The 24,397-nt window shown below is 37.9% G+C and overlaps 1 protein-coding gene and 1 pseudogene across 4 annotated transcripts in view; one reads left to right on the forward strand and one right to left on the reverse strand.

Moving 5' to 3' along the window:
• Positions 1-507: 507 nt before the first annotated feature.
• NR1H4 (nuclear receptor subfamily 1 group H member 4) overlaps positions 508-24,397 on the reverse strand; it is a 47,105-nt gene continuing 23,215 nt past the window's right edge. For 2 of the 4 annotated variants that reach the window (XM_034987277.1, XM_034987276.1), the window contains exons 3-9: positions 20,810-20,950; positions 18,549-18,682; positions 16,773-16,871; positions 16,339-16,438; positions 12,286-12,432; positions 2,415-2,528; positions 508-746 (exon numbers count right to left, since the gene is read on the reverse strand). In XM_034987277.1, coding sequence (XP_034843168.1) covers positions 508-746; positions 2,415-2,528; positions 12,286-12,432; positions 16,339-16,438; positions 16,773-16,871; positions 18,549-18,682; positions 20,810-20,950 — 974 coding nt within the window. Of the gene's footprint in view, positions 747-2,414; positions 2,529-12,285; positions 12,433-16,338; positions 16,439-16,772; positions 16,872-18,548; positions 18,683-20,797; positions 20,951-24,397 lie in introns of all 4 variants that reach the window. The other 2 variants (XM_034987275.1, XM_034987278.1) reach the window with 2 other exon arrangements.
• LOC117998530 lies at positions 12,630-13,024 on the forward strand (annotated as a pseudogene).

Consider the following 24,397-nt stretch of genomic DNA (forward strand, 5'->3'; position numbering starts at 1 on the left):
GAGAGTTTATCTTTTTGTTAATTACCCATCACCCCCCCCCCCGACACACATACACCAGGCCCAATAGGATGTGATTCACCATCTAAAGATATGGGTTTGTATTTTTCAAATTTTGTTCCAGAAGAAAAGCCTGTTGCCATTATGTTCAGTTTATTGCCAAAATTGAACACAACTCTGATAAAATGTATGCAAATAAGGTAAGATGAAGAGCAAAATGAAAGTTTCCCTATTTCAACAGATAGAGGTGAAGAATGATCAATTTAATTAGGCAAACAGGGCATGCCAATTAGAATGGAAGAGTCCCTGAAGCCTTGTAAAATACAATGTAAAGAAAGTCATCCTATCTAGCTCTGTATTTACAACTATGGAAGTTATGAAATTACTGCATAAATATTCATCAAAATTCTTGTGTGAAACCAGGTACAAATGAAATAAAAGAAAGTTATACATCAGATTTATATTATGAGGGGAATAAAGAGCTAGATGCTATTGCCCCTTCGATGCTCATCACTGCACATCCCAGATTTCACAGAGAAGTGGGGTAAACTTATGGTCATTTACTCTCCATGACATCAGCATCTCTGCATGGTGATGATTGAAAGTCCGCAGCTCGGTCAGTCGACCCAGGAGACAGGCAAAATGTTGAGGATTTTCAGGCTGATAAATCTTGCACAACTTTTGGAGCATATCAAGCAGTGGTTCCTGAAGCTTCTCTACTGCCTCTCTGTCCTTTATGTACTGCCTGTCTGTTTTGAGGTTTAAAATATAAAGACAAAATTAAAAAGTGGAGAACTGTTAATTTGGCATAATTGTAGCAACAGTAACTTGCTTACAATGTAACTTACAAATGTGCACTTTTAAATGTACATAAGTGTTTAACGATGAATTCACACACACACACACACGTATGCATGTAATCACAACTAGATCAAGATATAGAACATTTATTGCCCCCCCACCAGAAGCCTCCCTAAATTATCCTTCTAATCTATGCCCCCAAAGGTAACCCATATGGTGGACATATGTATCATTTCTAGTGGGTATATTCTAAGTAGCGGAATTGCTGGGTCATAGAGTATATATGTGTAACTTTAGTATGTATGGCCAAAAAGTTTTTCTTTATTTTAATTATTTGTTTTATGGTAAAACAAAGTAACAACTAGTTTCTGCCTTGGTATTATGTATAAAGATGGTTTAAGGCTAACATTGAAATTATGCTTTACAAATCATGAACGTGGCATCGCTCTCAGATTATTAAAATAATCCAAAAATACAGACAAATTTTATGTGCAGAGATATCCATTTTGACATTGTTTAAAACAACAGAAAAAAGGAAACATCCTGAATATCCAAACATGGTAACAAGTAAACGATTGTCCATCAATATGATGGATACATATATTTCAACAAACTTTTACTGATATAATTTTCTTTGAGAGAGAGAGAGTGCATGCATGGGCACACAGAGGGGCAGGGGGAGAGGGAGAGAGAGAATCTTAAGCAGGCTGCATGCCTAGCACAGAGCCTAATGGAGGCCTTGATCTCACAATCCTGAGATCATGACCTGAGCCGCAATCACGAGTCAGACACTTAACCGACTGAGCTACCCAGGTGCCCCATTACTGATACAATTTTTTAATGACATGGGAAAATAAACTTAAGAAAAGGATAGTATGTTCTCTATTATTTTAAAAAGTATGTAATTCCATTTAGGTCCCTGTTCAAATACCAACCCCTCAGAAAAGCCTTTCCTGACTACTACTAATAGTAACATTCTGCCACTTTCTTTCCTTATATCCTCATCTTTATATATATATATTAGCATTACCACCTCCTGAAAATTATTTTTGTTTCCTCATTTATTGTCTTTCTCACCCTACTGGAGTGCAAACTCCATGCAGCTGTCTCCTGCCCGTTTCTTTACTGCTATATCCCCCAATGTCTGGAACCATGTTTAGTGCTTAGTAGGTGTTCAAAATGCAATTATTCAATGAATGAGTGTGATGTTTAGAAAAAAGGCTGAGGGTGCCTGGGTGGCTCAGTTGGTTAAGCGACTGCCTTCGGCTCAGGTCATGATCCTGGAGTCCCGGGATCGAGTCCCACATCGGGTTCCCGGCTCAGCGGGGAGCCTGCTTCTCCCTCTGACCCTCTCCCCTCTCATGCTGTTTCTCTGTCTCTCTTTCTCTCAAATAAATAAATAAAAAATCTTAAAAAAAAAAAAAGAAAAAAGGCTGAGAAGAACTACACTGAAATATTAACAATGATTCCATTTAAGTGGTGGGATTACAGGCCATTTTACTTTTTTTGTGTGTTGCTGTGTCTTCCAGTTCTTTAAGAAACATTATTACTATTATACTGGAGAGGGAGTAGAACAAACAAATGGCATAAAAATAAAAATGTAGCAACGAAATTACCTGGAGAGAGGATAACAATTGCTGTAAGCAGAGCATACTCTTCCTGAGTCATTTTCAATTCTGCAATGCTTTTATAAAAACTAAACATAGGTGTTATGTACTCATCAGAGATACCTATGGGGGAAAGATGAAAAATTACAGAGGCATAATAAAATTTTTGAGTGACTAAAAAGTGTAAAACTATAAACACATTGTACATACATGCACATGTTAATATTTATGCACAAATAATGACTACATATTATGTGTCCAGTCAAAGGCAGATCATCGCAAATATGGTCGGTTAACAAAATCCTCAAAATATCACCTAATCAGTGATTTGTGTGTCCCTGATTTTAGCAGTGCCTTTGTTTCAGTCACTGCTGTCTGACAATAAATGATAATGTTCTCAAATTGCCCAAAGACTCTCCCAACTTCACCATTTTCTAGATAGGGTTTGGTTAATCTTTTTAATATTAATATCTATAATCATGGTATAGGTAGCATCTTAAACAACCAACAAAAAATTAATGTTCTTAACCCCAGAAGTATAAACATCTGCACTTAATACATCAGCTAGAGTTCTTCTCAGAGTCCATTGTCTACTAGGGCATTGGTACTTGGCTGTTCTCTTCTAAGTCAATACACCCAAAATCAAAAATATCATGTACAGATCTAAACTCATCTTCCTCAAAATCCATCCCATTCCTGGTATTCCCATTCTCAGTGACTATTATCTTCACCCACCCATCTGCCCCTGCCTGACAACTGAGACTCGGCCCTCTCTCTAACTCAGGCAGGTGCCAAGTCCTATGATTTGACCTGCTACCTCTCCCTGGGTGCTCCCTCTCCTCTCCATGACACCGGGAATTGATTTCCTTTAAGTCCTTATTTCTTTCCATCTGGATTACTACAACTGCCTCCTCACTGGTCTTCCTGTCTTCAGTTCAGTCCCAGAATCACAAAATGCAAATCATACCCTGTTCCCCCAATTCTTACAAACCTTCAAAAACTCCCAGTGGCTTTTGTCATAAATGTTCTTCCTTTTTACATGGGAAATTCCAGGATCTGTCCCCTGCCTATCCCACTACCCACTACTCACCTACATGATAATACTAGTAGGATCCACATTTATTAAGTACTTATGTATTAGGCACTGTTCCAAGCACTTCTTATGCTACAATTCATTCAATCTTCTTAATACTCCATGAGATGGGCACCAAGAAATCATATAATTTGCCCAAAGACACACAGTTGGTGAGATGTGGAATCAGGATTTGAACCACAGCTAGCAGACTCCAGAGTCCTGGCTCTTAGCTGTCACTAAGCTGCGTCACCTTTCTATCATCCAGCCATGTTCAGCCACTTGGAGCTCCCTAAATTACTCACACTGCCCGGTTTTTATATTCTCTCTACTTGGAATATCCTCCTTCTCCTTTATCTAGATTAAACCTCTTCGTAACTTAAGACTCCTTTGTGTCACTTCCTCCACTCATTCAACAAGTATTAATTTTGTGCTTGTTCTGTGCATAGCTCCACTCCAGAAGAGCTTTGACTGCAGAATTACAGAGAAAAGGAGGAGGAGAAGGAGCAGGAGGAAGAGGAGGGGAGGAGAAGGAGGAGAAGAAAAAGACCATGGGAATGAAAAATAAAAAGACTGTGATGTGACTTATGGATGAATTAAGATGAGAATGAATTTCCCAGAATTGGTCCACACTAAAATCGACTGCTCTATTCCATCTCCAACCAGACCTAGAGCCATACAACTTTGGCCAAACCAAACTAGAATATAGTTGGATTCCAGACACTAAAGAGTACAATTATCATCTAATATTATGCTTCACAGAGTCAGAAAGTCTAAATCCTTACCTTTAGAATAATCTAAAGAGTCTTCCCAAACTGAATCCCTGGTCTCTCTCTTTAGTCAGAATGTCACACTTTTTTTCCCCGTTGACTTTTGATTCTTTAATTGACCCCAGTGGGCTCTCTTTACAATAGTGTCTTTGTTAAGCAATTTGGGTATTATATCATGTGGAAGATTCCAACTTTTACAGATTGAACTGAATACCCATGACTAAACTAGATACAACTTAAAAATGCAGAAGGTTGAAGTATGTGAGCCTGGGAATACCAGTCCTGGTTTCCAACAAACATGGAGGTTGAGTTAGTGAGCCAGCTCTGAGTTTGAAAACTGACCTATGACTTGATGTTGGTCACAGTACCTAAACTTCCATAAGCCTCAGTTTCTTCATCTGTGAAATGTGAACTATAACAATAGCATTATATGAGATAATATATGTGTAGTGCTTAGCATAATGCCTGGTTGATAGCAAACCCTCAATAAATGTTAGAGCAAATACTATTATTGTTATTCAGGAAATTGGATCAATTTATAGATCATTAGTTCATTTTTATCTCAGTTCACCTTAATTTTAGTTAGATTATGCTTATTTACTTTTGGTTAACAAAGCAATGTTTTTGTTTTGTTTTTACATTCTGCACTTTCCTAGAGATGAATACAAATTGGCTGATCGGTGATTTGCTTTGGTATTTTTCTAGGTGTTAAAGCTAAACTAAGATCTATATTTTCCTGGTAAGGTTGGTTTTTTTTGTTTTTTTTTTTTTTTTTTTTCCACTTTAAAAAAGAAAAATGGCAGTCTTTAGGCTTTCCTCAGCATTCAAGGACTACACCCATCATTTGTGGCTACCTAAAATAATAACTCATGACCATGCTATGTTTTAAAATAGTATACATACAAGGATTTGGCAATAATATTAAAGGCAGCTGATTTGAAAATATTTAATTTTTAGAAATCATCTTTGACTACCTAATTTCCTATTTTGTCTTTCTAAATCCCCATTAACCTTCCAAAAATGCTACCTCCATTAGCTATCTAACTATAGCTAATACTTTTGAGGAGAAAAGAGGTAAAGATATTTGTTATGATTGTTCATAGTGTACATATTGTACAAGCTAACAGTGAATATAGTGAAAATGTAGAAAATAATAGAATTTTTAAAAAATAAATTTCCTACAGCATAGATCAAATATAAATCTGCATTTAGAATTGGAGTTAATAATCAGAATTAACCACAGCACCATCAACAAAGGGGTGTTTTAAGTGTTTATGGACCAGCAGTTTCTAACCTAACAATAATATCATTCCAAAGGGGCAATCTTTTCTTGTTTTCCTGCCTCCTCCTTTCTGGAGATATGCTTCAAGTTTGTTTCATTTTTTGCTCCTCTGCCCAATTAGCTGATTTTTGGCCACAAGGGGGGGCTATTTTCTAACTTAAGGACAAAGACTACTGTGAAAAAGGACGAAGTTTAAAAAAAAAAAAAAGTATGTTTCTGCTCCTGTTTCTTGCTTTGCCTTTTTTAAAGAAAGAGGTATGTACCTGAACAATTAATTGTTCAATAATCAAAATAGTCTTTGAGAGAAAAACTACTTGATAGAATTAACTATGCTATTTTAAGTTATTTTGAATGTAAATGTCTTTTATTTCCTAATTAACTTCCAAGTTTTGATTGGGAACAAAAAATAAAGCAGAAGGATGTATGTGTGTGATACAAGAATACATATTATATAAGACACCATTCCTGGTATTTTAAATACCTCTATCTGATTTATTATACTTGATAGGATCAAGATAGACGAAGAATCTTACTAAAAATGATGCTTTTTGCTCAAAATCATGTAATTTGACATTTTCCTAGAAATGACACCACCCCATAGCATAGAAGTTAAGGTATAAGTCTCTGACATACCCTACAAAGCAATGTTTGCCTTCTGCTTTCCTTTCAAACCTAAGCTGTCTCCATCCCAGTAGTTTCTCTATGAGCTAATGACACCAAATCTTGGTTCCTGAAGCTGATTCACGTCACTGTCTACACAATTTCTCTACCTCCCTCTCCCCCCAGTCCCATGGCCAATGTACTATGGCAGAGGCGGACTGAAGCTCCAGCCCAAGGTCCAGCCACTGTTGGTCTCATTTCTCTTGTCAGAGGTTGGTCTAGTCAGCGACAGTACAATTTTGACCAATGAGACAAAGGAGAGTCTACTCAGGAGGTCTCAAGAAAGATTTCTATACTCAGGAAGAAGTCATTAAGTTTCTTCATTAAGTTTCTTTTTCTTTTGGCCACTGTTGCACCTAGATGTGATGCCTGGAAATGCTGTGGCCAGGAAGAGAATCAGCCTGAGGATAGAGCCAATACACCAAAGATAGCAGAGCAGAAATTTGAAAAAGACCTGTCCTTACTTTTTAGGCCATATTGAATTGGATTTTCTGTAATCATCAGCTAAGGGCATCCTAACAGATAGTTCCTCTAAAAATAAGATACATTTTTAAAGTCTTCATGCTTTTTTTTGCCTGAAATATAAGGCAAACCCTGTTAGGCTAGGACACACCACTCGTGTTTCAAGGCAACATTCAAATTTTGCTTTCTCTGTGGAGCTTTCCCTGTGTCAGTGAAGCAGAATTAGTTGCTTTCTTCTCTAGGTCCATTTCTATTTCATCTATCACAATTCATATCTCTCCTTCCCAATACAGTGTGAAATGCCAGAAAAAATTCTATGAGAACAGGAACCAATGCTGTATTCCTAGTGCTTGACACACTGCCTGACCACCAAAGGGTGCTCCATAGATGTTTCTCACTCATCTCTGTATCCTCAGTTACCAGCATCCTGTTGGAGACATGGTAGAAATTAACAAATGTTTGTTAAATTGGGCAATATTCTGTTTTGCTAGTTCCTTGCAATGAAGGTGACATAGTTGTGAGACACGATGGGGCAAGGGATGCCCTTAAGACAATGGAAACATTCTCATGGTGTTAAGAGATTGGACCCTAACCTCTATTTCAACTGCTAAATTCTACACAGAGAGTCATTTGTGCCATACTGTTGGCCTTAAGTGAAAAGCTGCCATCAAGTTAGCAATTCAAAAAACAATTACTTTCAAAATAAAATATTTAATTTGAAATATTTAATAAATAACATGCTTCCCATTAACCCTAGAGGCTAAAGGTTATGTGGCTAAGTTAGATTTCACTGGTGCTTAGGAGTTGCCAGGGTTTGGATTGTCAAGTTCCAGATTCATCTCAACAAAATTCACCAATTTTTGTACACCAGCTGTGTCCCAGGCACTGTGATAATGCTGGGAATAACCTTCTAGCAGTCAACAGATTAATGGAAGAAGCAGATACATAAATAAATTCATATTGTCCAATACTGGACAAGTATAAAAGGCTTAGGGAACACAGCTGAGAGCCAATGAAAATGCTGACTCCTATATTAATTTAATACTTTCTCTTATTTTGAAAATGTCTTTTTCCTACAGTTTGAACCCCACATTTGTCTATGCCAAAATTACATGACCACTTTTAAAAGCAAAATGAGGTGTTAAGAACTCTAAATTTTGACTTATGCATTTACTTTTCTTATAAATATTCTGTTATTTGTTCTTAACATTTCCAACCCTTTTTTCAAAGTCAGTATCTGAATCGATAATCAGCTTACATCAGCTTCTTTAGAAAAGTTAGTTCTTAAAATTGTTTTCATTTGTTGCCGAAGCTAAAGCAGTGAAATCATGTGTATTTAAAGAGCAGAAAAACAAGCCCAGTATACTGCACAGAGTACACTTGACCATGCTACTGTAAACTAGCTACAACTCCATCATGCTAATAAGGATCTCTCATTTCTCTGACCTCCCTGATTCTATTCCCTTTATCATTTACCTAAAGCCAATTGCAAATAGCTACCTGCTCCTTATATGTTCTCTCTCAACCAAAGGGCAGGAACTGTGTTTTACTAGGTCTTTTCATTCCTTACTAGCTGATAGTAGAGCAAATATTAGACCATGGTGAGTGACAGGTGCAACATATAGAAAGAGCACCAGGCTTTGAGTTAGATAACCTGCGTTCATCTCCTGTCAATCTGCTGATTAGCTGTGGGACATTGGGCAGGTCAGTTAGCTTCTCTAAGCCTGTTTTCTCATCTATAAAATAGGAGCATAACACCCACCTTTAGGGGCCATTGAGAATACAAATAAGATGATGTGTATAAAAGCGAACTATTACAAAATCACAAGATAAATACTGTCATCCTGATAAACACATATGAATTGAATATTTCATTTATGTCTGTTATGGGAATCAAAAAAGGTCAAAAATATAAATTTCAGAGGTTCTTTATATTTGAAGTTAACAGAACAATTTGCATTGGTCTGTGAAAAGTTATTGCTAATTTCCTTAATGTTAAAATGTAAACTCATTCAATGTTAGCAATTTCAGTGCTATCGTATTTTATGGTATCATATGATAATCCTTAGTTTTAATAAATATTTCAGCTTTAAAATCTAGTTTGCATAATAGTACATTAGGAATAATATAATTGAGGCACTAGAATTATATAGAAATAACCCAACCACAGGTTATGTCAGATATAATGTTCTGAAGCCTCAATTAACATAAAAAAACACTATAATCCTCATTAAGTAAATGTATCTCAGGAGACAGTACTTTTGTGTATGTAATTGGGATTTAATAATAGCAAACAAAAGAGTATGAATTTGAAGAACAAGAAAGGAAATTTCACATTATATTCTTTAAAGAGTTCTGTAGGCATAGACAGGGCAACTTTGAGATGATATGTTTCTCTAGAATTAAATGTACAATAGAAAGAAGAATGTGTTATATTTGCATAAGAATAAAAAGTTATTCTGGAAGGTCATCTTGCAAGATCAGGTTTTTATGTGGTGTGTGGAAGAGGCAATGTTCCGAAAATCCACTGGGAGAAGCAAATTCATAAATATTAATAAATGGAAACATCATTATAGATAATAAAATATGAAGCAGCATGTGAGTTTGAATGGGTTTTATTGTCACAATATGTGGTTGATGTTTGGGTAAAGTAATCTATTTATGAACTAGAGGCACACATATTTATTTCTACAGTTCGTATTCTGGAAAATTTCATTCTTGAACTTTCCTGAAACTTGCAAAATCACAAGTTCTGAAACCTATGTTAATCAAGCAAGTTTTTTTTTTCTATTTTAGTACCTATTTTTAACCTGCAAGACCCTCACAGTTTCTCACCTAGTTATTGCATTGATTTCTTTATAGACTTGTCTCAATCCCTCTAAAACTTCCTTCATATTACTGCTTGAAAGACTTTTCTACAGTACTGCTATGGTCATGTCATATCTGCTCAGAACATTACAAAGACTCCTCATTATACAAGAACTATATTAATCTATTTTTATGGTGTCCAATGTCCTTAAAAATCTAGCAGTTACTACATTTCACCTTCAGAAATACTATTTTTCAGCAATATCATGGTATTTGTGAATCCAACACATGGATGTTCTCACACCTCCACATCTTTGCACTTGCAATTTCTATATTATTATTTAATGGCTATAGCCCTTGGAATGCCTCAGACTTTTGTGGTTTGACGAGTTCTTAACCATCCTCCATGATTCACTTGTCAACTTTTTAAGCCTTTTCTGACTCACCAAGTAGACTCAGGGAAGGCAAGCACATCTCTCTGCTTCAATTTCATTTTGCATATACATCCCTCCTAGTCCCAATTACGCTGCACATTGTTTTGGAATCCTTTGCTTATACAACTTACCCATTAGTCTATAAGTCCTCAGGGGACAAAGAACATATTTCCTCATCTCCATACCCTCAATAATTATACAGTGCTTGGCACAAATCAAGTATTCGATGTACATTTGTTGAATAGAAAGATCTCCTTTATTGTGCCTATTGATTAGTAACTCATTTCCCCCTCCTACTCAATGGACATAAAGTTTCAGTTAAGCAAGATGAATATCTGCTATACAATATTGTACCTATAAGCAACAATGCTGTATTGTACACTTAAAATTTTGCTAATAGTGTAGATCTCAGGTTAAGTGTTCTTATCACAATAAAAAAAAAAATCAAGATACTCAAGTAGCTGCCCAAGTGACTGGCTAAACCAGCAGTCAGAAAAAATGATTAGTTAAGAGAAGACAAGCAGTAAGACTTATAGAACTGGATGGTACCTTGGAGGTTACCTGATTCAACCCTTCTCCCTTACCCCCAGCATCCTGGACGAATGGACAGATGAATGAACACACACACACACACACACACACACAATACATTCCAGACCATGTAAAATAAAATCTGTCCAGAATAAGAATCCATATTTCTTGATAATATACTGTCTTTCAAAGGGTGAAAATCTCCAACAATATATTTCTCAGACTCTTTCCCTTCTCTCCATTTCTTCTGGGAGCATGTTCTTGAAACCTCTTGCTTCCTGAGAGATGTCTCCCATCCTGGCTTATCCTAACATTGCTGGAAGATTTGTAAAGCATGACTGATGTTTTTCCTCCCCTGTTCAAAAATCTTCAATGTCTCCCTGTTTCTTAGAAAATAAAGAATAAAGCCTTTATCCTAGCATTCAAGGTCCTCACCATTTGATTCTGACTTCTAAAAAAAATTCTATTTCCCTTTGATGTAACCCTTAATCCAATCAAACTCAACTACTCATTCTTCTTTGTGTGCATAACCTGAGCTTTCTTGCCTCAGTCCTTTGTTTCTGTTGGTCCTTCTCTCTTATACCTCCACCCTGAATATTCATATCTAATATCATTCAAGGCCCAGCTTGCCAATGAAATCTTTCCAGAGCCTTACCAACTAGAAGTCACCCCTATCTCACTTTCCTTCCACATTTCATTAAAACTATCAATGTACAGTTCATGTCTTTCTACTAGACTATAAGCTTCCTAAGAGAAGGAAGATGCCTGATTCCTCTCTTCGCTACCTCCACAGTACCTTGCCCTTAAATATATGTTAAACTAATAAATCTTTGGATATATATGAATAATGCATCTTTTTAAAATGTGCATTCTTTAAATCCATCAATGATGATAATTATGCTTTCAGTATTTAAGAGAAGAAAACACAATAATTATGGGATGGCTGCTTTTAAAAAATAATTTTCAATTTTTCAATTATTTTCCTTATATTGCAAATGCAGAACTTCCTAAAAACTTTCCTTCCAATATCTATTCTAAAACACTGATTTTATAAGTACTTAAACTTGTTCTAGTCATTCATAAAAAGATAATACTTTGGAAAGAAAAGATCTTGAGCCATCATTTCATTTCATTCATCCCTCCCCTCCCAATCCATATATAAAGCATCTCAGGAAAATAAAAACTTATCCTATTTTAAAACTCTTCTAAGATAAATTGCACAGAATTCCTGGAAATTTATTCCAATGTCTCTTAGCTCTTTCTGTCACAGTATTCCTCCATAGTAAGTTCAGCTCATACTATTATTTTATTTTGTCTATTGAGAGGCAGTGTAGTAGTTTAGACAGGGCTTCTAATGTCAGACTTCCCGTCTGTCTCTGGGAAAGTTATTAACCACTCTCTGTGTCAGTTTCCTTATCTATTAAATTTGAATAATAACAGTACTTATTTCATAGGACTTTGCAAGGATTTGATGAAATCATATATGTGAAGTATTTAGGACAGTGTCTAAAACCTAGTAAATGATGTATAAATGTTGCTAATAATAATTCCTTTTATTTTGCTTTGAATAGAGATGGGTAATAGTTTGATTCATAGTCATTCATACATGAATATTTTGAACAAATTAATCTTTTTTTTTGGACTGAATTGTCTCAGCTCCTGTATGCTATGTTTTTTATTAGACTAATTTTCCAAACTTTAAAAAAATTCCTCCTTTGGCCCTTAATCTTAATATATGGCAAAGAGTATTTTTGGTATTTTGTTAATACAACCAGGATTTTTGAACCAACCCTCTAAACACCTCAACTATTTAATTCTTACTTGCAGGAGCAAACTCTTTACCATTAACCAAATCACTTACCACTCTTCCGAATTCTTTCTTCTAGTAGGTCAGTATGTCCAGCTGGAAGTTTCTTATTGAAAATCTCAGCTGAACGGAGGAACATAGCTTCAACTGCAGACCCTTTCAGCAAAGCAATCTGATCTTCATGGTCCAAAGTCTGAAATCCTGGATGAAGGTGATAATCAAAGCAGTATGAGGGAATTGTGAATTCTATATAACAATATTTCATCATGACTATCATCCCCATTGATAAAGCATTTCCATAAAGTGATTTTATAATTGTTTTAAGATTGGGTATGTTGAGGTTCCGCCACCCTCTTTCTCTTCAGCTAGGTGGCCGAGCGGTTTAGTGGCGGCGGCCAGCAGACGCAGAGATGCAGATCTTTGTGAAGACCCTGACGGGCAAGAACATCACCCTCGAGGTTGAGCCCAGTGACACCATTGAGAATGTCAAAGCCAAAATCCAAGACGAGGAGGACATCCCGCCTGACCAGCAGCGTCTGATTTTTGCGGGCAAACAGCTGGAAGCTGGCCGTACTCTGTCAGACTATAATATCCAGAGAGTCCACCCTGCATTGGGTGCCACCTCCGGGGTGTCATCATCGAGCCTTCCCTCCACCAGCTGGCCCCAAAATACAACTGCAACAAGATGACCTGCCACAAGTGTTATGCTCGCCTGCACCCCCGCGCTGTCAACTGCCTCAAGAAGAAGTGCGGCCACACCAACAACTTGTGCCCCAAAAAGAAGGTCAAATAAGGCCCCTCCACCGGCTCTTCCTTTGCCCGCAGGGCGGCCTCCTGCCCGAGCCCCAAGGCCCTGGGGCCTCAATAAAGTTCCCCTTTCATTGACTGGAGCAGTAAAAAAAAAAAAAAGAAGAAGAAGAAAAAAGATTGGGTAGGTTGAGTCATTAAGTATCTATTGTTCTCTCCCAAATAGAAGCTGACTTTTATCTTCGTTGAGTAGGATTTGTTGAACAAGTTGGGTAAAAAAGGATGTCAGATCCCCATCAAAAATACATGTTATGGCAGAACAGACTGATTCAGATGAAGCAGCCCTCAGAAATTAGAAGAAAACAAATTCTCTTCGAGCCATTATATTAGTCAAGTCTGGTGTCATAGGGTCAACTCTGCAGAATGGAAGCATCCACAAAGCAGAAAAAAATCTTTACATATATCCAGACATTTAAGGGAATATTTGGCTGATTCATTAGTTCATCTGGACAATGGGGACATTTTCAAAAAAACAAAACAATCAAGGTCACGTTAAGATACCTGCTCTGAGCTCAGCACTGTATCGTGCAGGGTAGAAAAAATCAGAGAAATATGGGAATGGATTGATAACCTGAAGGAACATACACACTTGGAAAATCCAAAGTCCTTATCCTGGCTTATCTGCCACAGTCACCAGCAGCCTCCCTGACATCATTTCTTCTTCCTCCTTCCCCTGACCCCTGGCTCGGCTGTGAACATACAAGCTTGCTTTGCCTCAGGGGTAAATGCCCTTCCCCAGCTATCCCCACATCTCACTCCCTCACTGTATGCAGATCTCTGCCTCAAGGTAATCCTACTAAAACAATACTCCCCAGAACTCACTGGTTCCTACCTGCTTTATTTTTTATTCATAGAATTTACCACTACCTAACATAATAAATTTATTTGCATATTTGTTAATTGTCTGCCACATCTAATAGAGTATAAACTTCCTGGGGGCAGAGACTTTGCCATTTTGTTCACTTTTGTATCCCCAGGGCCTGGCACATAATTGATATCCAAGAATTATTTGTTGAATAATTGGATGACTGAATAAATGGGAAACAAACACAAGCTCCTATGCGCATATATACACACGCACGCGCATACAATACATATAAAGATAAACTATACCACCAGGGTCTAAATGGCTTAGAAAAGTATTAAATAACAATGGGAGTTTAGAGAAGAGAGTAATGCGAAGGATTAAGAATCACTATCTTAGTGAATCTAAGAGCTCCTTTGGGGACAGGAGCCTTTCCTGCAGGGTCTCCAGCACCTTGGACAATGCCTGGCACAGATTATGTTCAATGAACTACAGAATGAAATGATTCATCTCTACTATCTTTCACAAACACCCTTTCATTTTTGGAATTATAGTGCTATTATTACTATTTATCATCATGCCATTTCCATTATTATTATTAAAATGCTAATTTTAACTATATTGCTACTATTGTTAAAATTTCTCAGGAGTTTTGGGTCTTTTATCTCCTTCTGTATTTTAATTTTTTCTTTTTTAGAAAGTTTTTTTATTTTTTAATTTTTTTAAAGTTTATTTTTAAGTAATCTCTACTCCCAATGTGGGGCTCAAACTCTCAACCTCCAAATCAAGAGTGACATGCTCTCTCAACTGAGCCAGCCAGGTGGCCTTGCTTTACTCATTAAACATACATTAATTGTACTCTTTCCTCCCCTCAGGAACTAGTCTAATCACAGGGAATAAAGAGATGTGTCAGTTATTGCTGTTGTCTTCAGATAAGCTACCTTTTATGAAGAAGATTTTTTTCTTCAATTATTTTGTGATTCAAGACCAACAGACCATTTGAACTGAAAAACTCTCTTTTCACAAACAACCAAAAACATCATATTTCTCCCTTTCCCAATTCCTCCTCCCACACTTTCTATTCTTGTCTAAACTTGTTTTTGATCAAGATTGCCTTAATTAGCATATAACAAATTAAGTCCTTCTTTCATTGTTAATAAAATGAGAGAATATTAATATTAAAATGATAATGAGCACTTTCTCCTCACATTTTTAATGAGTTTTATGTAGGCTTATGTCTATCCATGACACTTTAATAAAATAATAGCATAATGCTGGCCAAAGAAGACAAATTAACCTGTCTAATTAAAATCTTACATCAGAAGTTACTTTCTATAATTTAATATTACAGGGTTATGCTCTTGTACAAGGTATTAATTATACTCTTTTAGATCATGGAATTCTATTGTACTAATATATTTTTAAAACACTGAAACAAATGTATTGGCTTAGATAGCATTGATAATGTAGCTGGAAGAATTGGGAAGCTGGGAGATAAGAATCTTGAATTCTAGTTTCTGTACTGGCACCATCCAAATGACTATGGATAAGTTCCTCTCCCTCATTCCACAAATATAATTGTTCATTAAGCCCTATCAATTTTTGAATCTCTCTTCATTTTGTTTTCTCTTCGGTCTCCCACTGCTGTTGTTTTATTCCAAGCCCTCTGCCTTGATCAGTGCAGTAGTATCCTAACTGATCCCTCCTCCTTGGTCTCTCCCCATTCAAATCCATCTTATATAAAACTGATCAAGTCATATCTATATAACATAAATCCATAACTTCCCTGTCAACACACACAACAGCAAAGAGGCACCAAAAGCTCCCTACCGTCCAGGGGATGATTATTAAATTCCTTAGTTAGACCCTTATCAGGCTGGTACCAACTACCTTATGTCTAACCAAGGAGCCCACCACTTTATGCTGCAATCACATTGAATTTTCCTCTCTCATCTCTAATAATCCTGTTTTTATTTATGCCTTATATTTTACATTTTCACAAGCAGATCTCTCAACTTGGAAGTTTCCTTCTCTTCTATACCACCAGGAAAACTGCTTTATCTTTTAGACCCGATTAAAATATTATTTTCTTTGAAGTCTCCCTGTCTTTCTCAGATACAATTAGCAACCTCTTCCTCTCTGTTCAAACAGCACTTTGTATATAATTTTTTATTATGACCTTTCTTTAATCATTCCCTTTGAAGGTAATAGCTAGGTACTTAGTATGAAATAGGTATCAACAAATGTTTATTAAATGAATAAATGGATAAATGACAACTTTGCAAAGTCTCGATTTCTTAGTCTATCAATTCAGAAGAACTATTATAAATGATTTCACATATCTTACCTGGTTCTAACATTTCATGCCTATAGTACTTAGACACATTAACTTAAATCAGATGTAAAATAATCACTACTTTACAATGAACAGAACTGACTCAATGTCACAAGAATATTGCACAGTATGACAGAAAAGTATCTACATGTAAAAATACCTGGCAGTTTTTTGGTGAATTCTACGAGAATCTGTACATGATTCGTTGCCATTTCAGTTAAAATGAGAAAGTTTTCTTCTGCACTGAATTCTTCTTTTAACTAAATTTTAAGGGGAAAAAAAGCAAATGATAAATAAATAGATAAAAGGATAAATCAACACAAAATCATTAGACTAAAGAACCAGATTTGGATAATAAAATTTAAATTCCAGCTCATATTTTTCAGATCCTTGGAGGATAATTACTATCACCTAGATAGATATGAGACTTCTTATTCTTTGTTTAATGCTGCTGAAATTCAAATGTATAAACTAAATTCTCAGCTCTAATTATTTCAAAATAACAAATTCATATATAAATTCTACCTCCAAGGTACTAAAAGCTCCAGAAAATATTAACTTTAAACCCATGTATTTTCAGATACCTGTACGTACAATTTTATTTGTTATTTCCTGAGGCATCCTCTGTTTGCTGTATGAATCCATAATATAATGCAGAAGATTCTGTTGATCTGGGGTGAGTTCAGTTTTCTCCTACACTGGCAAAAAAATAAAAGGTGTTAGGGAAGGTGGTTATAAGGCATTTTTTGTATATGTGCATCCATCTGGAGTAAACTTATCTCAGAAATTGTTGATAAAAGCCCTAAATATGGCAGGAACTATGCACTCTGATATAATGTGTACTGTAATTGCTTACTCTGGGTCCTTGGTCAAGCCATATCACATTTCACTAAATGTGTCCCAAGTTGTTCATTTTTCTGTTTGTAAAATAGGGATAACAAAATATCCATTTCATGTACTTCTTGGTAATATATAATGGTCTGGATATGAAGTCTATCAAGCCCATTCAGAGAGAAGTTCAGTGAAAGTTCACTAAGGAAAAGTTCCCACATTTTAGAGCATTCATATAAAGCAAGAGTTGACAAACTATGGCCCATCAACCAAACCCACCTGGTTTTGTGACTCGATTGGAACACAACCATACTTACCTGTTTATGTGTTATCTATGCTGCTTTTGCACTAAAATGGCAAGAGTTGAGTAGTTGTCATGGAGACCTTGTGGCCAAAGCCTAAAATATCTGACACTTTACAGAAGAAAGTGTTTGCCTAGCCCTGAAGTAGAGTCATCAATCTGGACAATTCAGACCCCGAACATCGAACATCACTTTCTCCCTTACTAGCATCTTTTGAAGTGTGGATAATTGTGTCAACTCTTTGCCTCCTTATACCAAAGTGTGATTGATGAAGTACTATGGCAAGATAATATGAAATTATTTTTTTCTGAAATGAATGCAAAAATACTATACTTGGAAAACTAAATGTGGATGAGGTTTTCCTTGTCGGTAGTATAATAAATATTAAGAAGAATGTGACTTAAGCAAGCATGGATTTTTGTTTTCTCAACTAATGGCAAATTAAAGTTCCTCCATATACCCTGTGGATTATCACCATGTGTTTAACCAATCATCCAAAATGCTGTTCCTCTATTTTGCCTCAATTTGTTCAAAGGATTTCTTGCATAATTTGTGAGCTCTATGGGAAAGGCTTTTCTCTATTGTTCCACAGATGTGTATTGCCTCAATTTTACCCATTGATAGGGACTAATCCACAAACCTCTACTGAATACACATCCTTCCCACTTTACATTTCCCTTCTTAATGACAGAGAAAAGAAAATGGTCATCAGAACTCAACCTGAGGGGTGCCTGGGGTTCTCAGTTTGTTAAGTGTCTGCCTTTGGCTCAGATCATGATCCCAGGATCCTGGAATCCAGCCCAGCAGCGGGGGGCTCCCTGCTCTGCAGGGAACCTGCTTCTCCCTCTCCCTCTGCCTACCACTCCCCTGCTTGTATGCTCTCTCTCTCTCTCTCTCTGTCAAATAAATAAAATCTTAAAAAAAAGAAAAAACCCTCAACCTGAAAAATCCATTTTCTACACTGAACCATTTCTACTGGCAACCTCTTGGTAGTAGGAGTGGAATGGAGCCAGGGAGACAGACAGCGTTCATTTTACTTTATTTACTGCTATTATTTGAATTTCTACACCAAAGCAGACATTACTTTCTCAATTAAAAAGAAGAAACCCACTTAATGCACAACTGGAATGAAATTCTGCTTATGGTGGCTCTAATTTTAAAGCCTCCCAGACAGGTCACTACATGCCTAGAAGCTCAGCTGCTATGGGCTTTAGCGGACACCATTGCATGTTATTACCCTGCATGACTTGGTTGTCGAGGTCACTTGTCGCAAATCCCGACCTTCGCTGTCTTCATTAATGGTCTGATCTGCATGCTGCTTCACGTTTTTTCTTAGTCGTTTAGATTTACACTGAATTTCAGTTAACAAGCCTGAAAAAATAAAACACAGAGATTTCACCACAGAGTCGTATTGGGTCTGTGGTCATGAGGCAGTTGATGTGTAGTCGGCTCACATCCATGCAATTTGGCACAGAGCTAATTCTAGCCCTTCTGAATTTTGAGACTTGGCCTTGAACAAGAAATTTATCCCTCTGTGACTCTCAGTTTCTTCATTTGTAAAATAGGAAAAATATCTACCTCAAAGAGTTTTGTATAGATTAAGGATAATTGGGGCTTTTTAAAAAAATGTACTTTATGTAAAGAATTTGTAATACTAAAGCATTGTACAAATGCAAAGTATTCAGTCAATAAAAAAGTGAATGACACTCTCTCCATTCCAGGTCTGGGGGACCCTGAAAGTGTTTCACAACATAATGTTAATATTATTTCTCATCCATGTTCACATAATTGTATCATAAAAAGTATATTCAATTTCACATTAAACACACATAAGTAAACACATACTGAGCAAAACAAATGTCAACATCCTTTAGGGAAAATTTTAAATCTTCTTAATCTTTAGAACTGTATACATTATTGAGAACATAGTTAGAGATGGAAATAACTCAAAGGGACTTTGAAATTTCCTTTTGAAGAATCATATAATATCAAAATTAATTTATACTTAAACAGAGCTATAAAAAATAATGCAGAACAATCTTCCATATTCCCATTTAACGTCCTTACTCTCTCAATGTTAATGAAACTAAGTTCCAGGAATTTCTTTGTCCAGGGAATTTATTTTATAAGATCACATGAAAGCTCTGCATCTGTTACTGGACAAGTTTACATTAATAATAGTACAGACTCTTGTGGGTGGAATCACGAAAAATGTCCTCAGTGCTCCCATTGGAATGAGTTCATATTTAAGTGATGAGCAACATGAACTCCCCAGTATCAAAGTAAGCATTTCCATTGCAAGATTGGATTCCAGCAGTAGTCCCTACTGCAGTCTCTTGTTTCATATGCCGAGAGGAGATAGTGATCATCTACTATAAAACTTTCATCCACCCAGAGCTGGATTATTTACACTGACCTATTTTTCCCCCTCCTGCACACATTATTTCTCTGGGTCCATCCCAGTCGCCTGTACAATGTGGGAACAATAGAATAGGAGTCACCTTCCAAAGGCTTTTATTCCATGTGGCATTCCCTCCCTGAATGTTATCATCCCCTTGGTGACATTTGTTTGTCATGTGTGTTTTGAGGACGAATAGGACATATCTCAAAATCTGAGTGGTCTGTAGAATTTGCAGAATGAAAAATTAATATGTTATATACTAGCATGCATTCCAAATTGATGAAGATTATGTTTCCTCACAAAACCAGCAGTTAATACAGTGTCTCTTTATCAGATCAAAGGGCCAAATTATATTAAAACCCACAGTAGTTAATTTCCTGTGTAAACCTATACAAATTGGTTCAAAGCTGCACTAAGAGAAGAAGGACTTCTAATAAAATGACTTGGTTTAAAACTCTATTTAGACAATTCAGAGGCAGTTATACCTTATAAAGCATTCTTAATCTTTCCCACAACTGTGAATTTTTATGCTAATTAAACAATAATAAAGATATTAAATCAAATTTGGAGAAAATTTTTAGGTGGTTGTCATTCTTGGTAGCTTATTACAACATGTTACTTTCACTGCAGATTAATGCCACTTCACCCCACATGTGATTCTTGCAACAAGGAACAACAAAAAGCTGCTTCTTTCAGGGGAATAAAATGCTCTGTAGCTGACACTTTGGACAATTTCAGTGGCTCATTACCCTTTTCAAGAAGTTGGATGGCTTAGTCAATCCCTTCTTTAGTATGCGAAGTAGTAATCAGATGAGTTACCTGCCTTCTGCCTCCTTAAGCGATTTTTTTTTAAAGATTTTATTTATTTATTTGACAGAGAGAGATACAGCGAGAGAGGGAACACAAGCAGGGGGAGCAGGAGAGGGAGAAGCAGGCTCCCCGCAGAGCAAGGAGCCCGATGCAGGACTCGATCCCAGGACTGTGGGATCATGACCTGAGCCGAAGGCAGTCGCTTAACCGACTGAGCCACCCAGGCACCCTCCTTAAGAGATTTTTAGTGGAATTTAATTGCTTGATGTGAATACCTGTATACATACATTCAGCCAACATTCCCATCTCTTTGCATTTCCTTAGGCGACACTCTTGGCACTTTCTTCGCATGTACATGTCCATCACACAGTTGCCCCCGTTTTTACACTTGTACACGGCATTTTTGGTAATGCTTCTCCTGAAGAAACCTGTGGAAGAAACACAGAAAGGAGTAAAAGGGCTCCTAACAACTTCTACTCAGAAAAACACATTAGGATTAAGGCAAGCCAGAGCACTGTCTGGAGAACCCCTGGAGAGGGACGCCTGGGTGGCTCAGTCGTTAAGCGTCTGCCTTCGGCTCGGGTCATGATCCCGGGGTCCTGGGATCGAGCCCCGCATCGGGCTCCCTGCTGGGCAGGAAGCCTGCTTCTCCCTCTCCCACTCCCGCTGCTCGTGTTCCCTCTCTCACTGTCTCTCTCTCTCTCTCTCTCAAATAAATTTTAAAAAAAAACCTGGAGAGCCCCCGGGTCATCCTTGAGTGTACAGGTGGCAAAGATACTTTCAACCTCACCCCAACATCCAGAAGGCTGTCATTTTCAATTTCTCGCTCAAAGATAAAGACACATTTGAATTATAGCCTCTCTTAAGAAAAATCTTAACTTTTGGGGGGAGTGGTTAAAGATTTATTTATTTGTTTGAGAGAGAGAGAGAGCAGTGGGAGGGACAGAGGGAGAAAGAGAGAGAGAATCTCAAGCAGACTCCCCACTGAACTTGGAGTCTGACACGGGGCTCAGTTTCAGGACCCTGAGATCACAACCTGAGCTGAAACCAAGAGTCCATCACTTAACCCACTGCACCACCCAGGCTCCCCTTTACTTTGTTTTTTTAAGATAGGTTACTTTCCTTATACCTTTATTGGGAGACAGCTGTGTGCCAGTGAGCTCTAGGGGCCAGTGGTACAAAGACGAGTAAGTCATCCCTGACCTTTTAGCGTTTATAGCGTTAAAACCATGCAAACAACCAAACAAGTGAAATTAAGTGTTCCTGGGCTGGGCTGGGCAGAGGAAGCAGGGAGAATGGTCAGTTCTGGGTGAAGAGATCAGACTCAGAAGTAAGTGTTGAGCTAAGCCTTGCAAAACGAGTTGCTATTTACCAGGCGGACTGGGAGAGGTCACAGCGATGACTTCAATTCAGTATTTGACATGCCCAGCCTAGTGTCATAATACAAATTCCAACCTTGATTTAAAAGCAAACATCTCCCCTGAGAAGGTGTAGCCACAGCAGCAGCTCATTACAGGTAAGCTGCAGCAGGAAGGAAACACAACTGCCTTTCTTGCTCTTTTTCCCCACTCGCCACCTCTACTCTTTCTCCTCCACCCCGCTAACTGTAATTTCTGACACTTCCAGAGTCAAGGTGAAGCAATGAATAAGGAGAGGATTGTGGGAGGCGAGGGGAAGAATTAACAGGAAAGTGCTAGTTGCCTGTATTATTTGAAGATGGCTTGTGCCTAGCAAGTTTCTGAAATCGCCTCCTTCTCTCTTGGGTTGGGTTCTTTAGAGAAGGCCCACCACTGGGATTTGTTCCTTTGCAATTCCTCAATGAGGGCAGATACATCTCTCTTCTAGCCCATGACTTATATCCCCTTCTTCCGCATATAACAGGGTCCCTCCGCGGCCACGGTCCCGTCCCCAGGAGCTGCCCCTGCTGGCCCTGTCTGCTTCGTGGCCTCCGTCATCCGTGTCCAGGCTGAGCTCTTTGGGGCCAGCCACTCTCCCCTGCCAGGGCTCTCGTCCCGTCCTCAACTACAGACGGACGTCTGTTCCGTCTGACAGACAGCACTGTCTGTAGGAATTTGGCAATTCACCTCCATCCTTTTTACTCTGAAATCCCTCCATGTGGCCGTCTTGTCATGAGCTTAAGACAACCCTGGGCTGGCTTTCTCTGGCCCAGCAAACTGTGGGGAGGAGAAATCTCTCCCATTTATCCATAAGCAGCCACCATACCGCTTGCTCTTTCAGCTTTTCAGGTGAAAGTCAGATGCCAGTCTCTTGTGTCCCTCAGCTGTAAGGGATACATATCAATTTCCTCAAGTGATCCTGTTGAAGACCCTTTTGTTGGGCATAGGGTAGCAGAGCCTACTTAATGTGTAGATTACACCTAGGGAAGGGGGGGCACGTTTTCCTAATCCTCACAAAAGTACCATACTTTCAGTGGTGGTCCTCAGGGCAGACACCTGCATCCCACACGACCCCCCTTTGCAATGGGATTTATAGCACGCAAGTCACACGCTCCAAAATCTTTAAAGACTACTCTAGAATTTCCAACTCCTGACTGCTTCATACCCTCAAAGTAGGTGAGGTTTTAACTATTTCTTAACTACCCACTGCAAGATGGGCTCACTTTGGATGTAGCAACTAGCGTCTTCATGAATGCTGAAACTGAGACACCAAGAGTCCTTCCTATTTTAACAGCCTGTTGGAATAATGGCTAACGTTTATTAAGCACTCACTGGCTGTTGTTCTAACCACTTCACCTGCATTTAGTTATTTAACCTTCATAACAATTTTATGATGAAGATAATATTATATGTTCCCATAATACAGATGTGGAAGAGAGCCACAGAGACTAAGCCTCTTGGCCATGATCACATGGTTAATAAGTGGATTAGGAGGATTCAAACTCAGGCAGAAATTTCATCACAGACATGGAGATTTGTACATTCGTTATGACAATTTTTTCCAGCAGAAGTCAATAAAAATTGTTCTAGTAAAGTAAGTATAATATGACAATGTCCCAACAGCTAGAAATTGAGTGTCTTGAGGAAAAGGCATTATATGGCTAGGAATGGCCCTGATTAATTCTGAGTAGGGGAAATCAGAGAGCACTTCAATGAAGGAAGTAGAATTTAGCCAGGTGTTGGAGAATAAATAGGGTTTTGAAACATGGACTGTGAGGAAGGAAGGACATTCTGGGAAATGAGAAAGTTATGGAAATGCCAAGGAAGGTTAGATGATCTATTTTGGCAGGAGAGTAGAGTGTAGGGAGAATTAGTGGAAGGTGGGTAAGGGCACGTAGTGGGACAGAATATGGTTAAATGTCCTTCAACATGATGCAAAAGCTGTTGAGTTTTTACCATGCAGAAAGAGAAGCCATTAGAGGGTTTTGGCCGAAGAGGGTGTGACCTAACCTGCATCTTGGGAAGAATCCTTGGGGCAAGGTGAAAAAATGTGGAACAGCTGAGAGGTGATTGGCGCCTGAACTAGATGGTGAGAACAGGGAGGAGGAAACAGGGAAACTCAGGACTTGGTAACTAACTCAACATCAAAACAGAGGCTGAAGAAAAAGTTAGAGATAGCAAGGTTTACAAAAGTCATAGACTTGCTTGTGAATCTGTCAGCTGGTATAACTTTCAGTAGGAAAGATCTTACCATTTTCCTAAATGTCAGATCCAACTACACAAAGTCTAAAAAAAGACTTTGTGCTTCAGATCAACATTGATACTGGGAGTGCAAATACCAAAGCATGCATTTTAAGAGAGTCTCTAGGCAAGAAAAGGAAAGAAGGAAGGAATAAGGAAGGAGGGAAGAAAGAAGAAAGAAAAAGGAAGGAAGGAAGGAAGGAAGGAAGGAAGGAAGGAAGGAAGGAAGGAAGGAAG

This window comes from Mirounga leonina, unplaced genomic scaffold, assembly GCF_011800145.1.
Source record: "Mirounga leonina isolate KUSES-001 unplaced genomic scaffold, KU_Mleo_1.0 Mir_418, whole genome shotgun sequence".
In the NCBI taxonomy this organism is placed as follows: Eukaryota; Metazoa; Chordata; class Mammalia; order Carnivora; family Phocidae; genus Mirounga; species Mirounga leonina.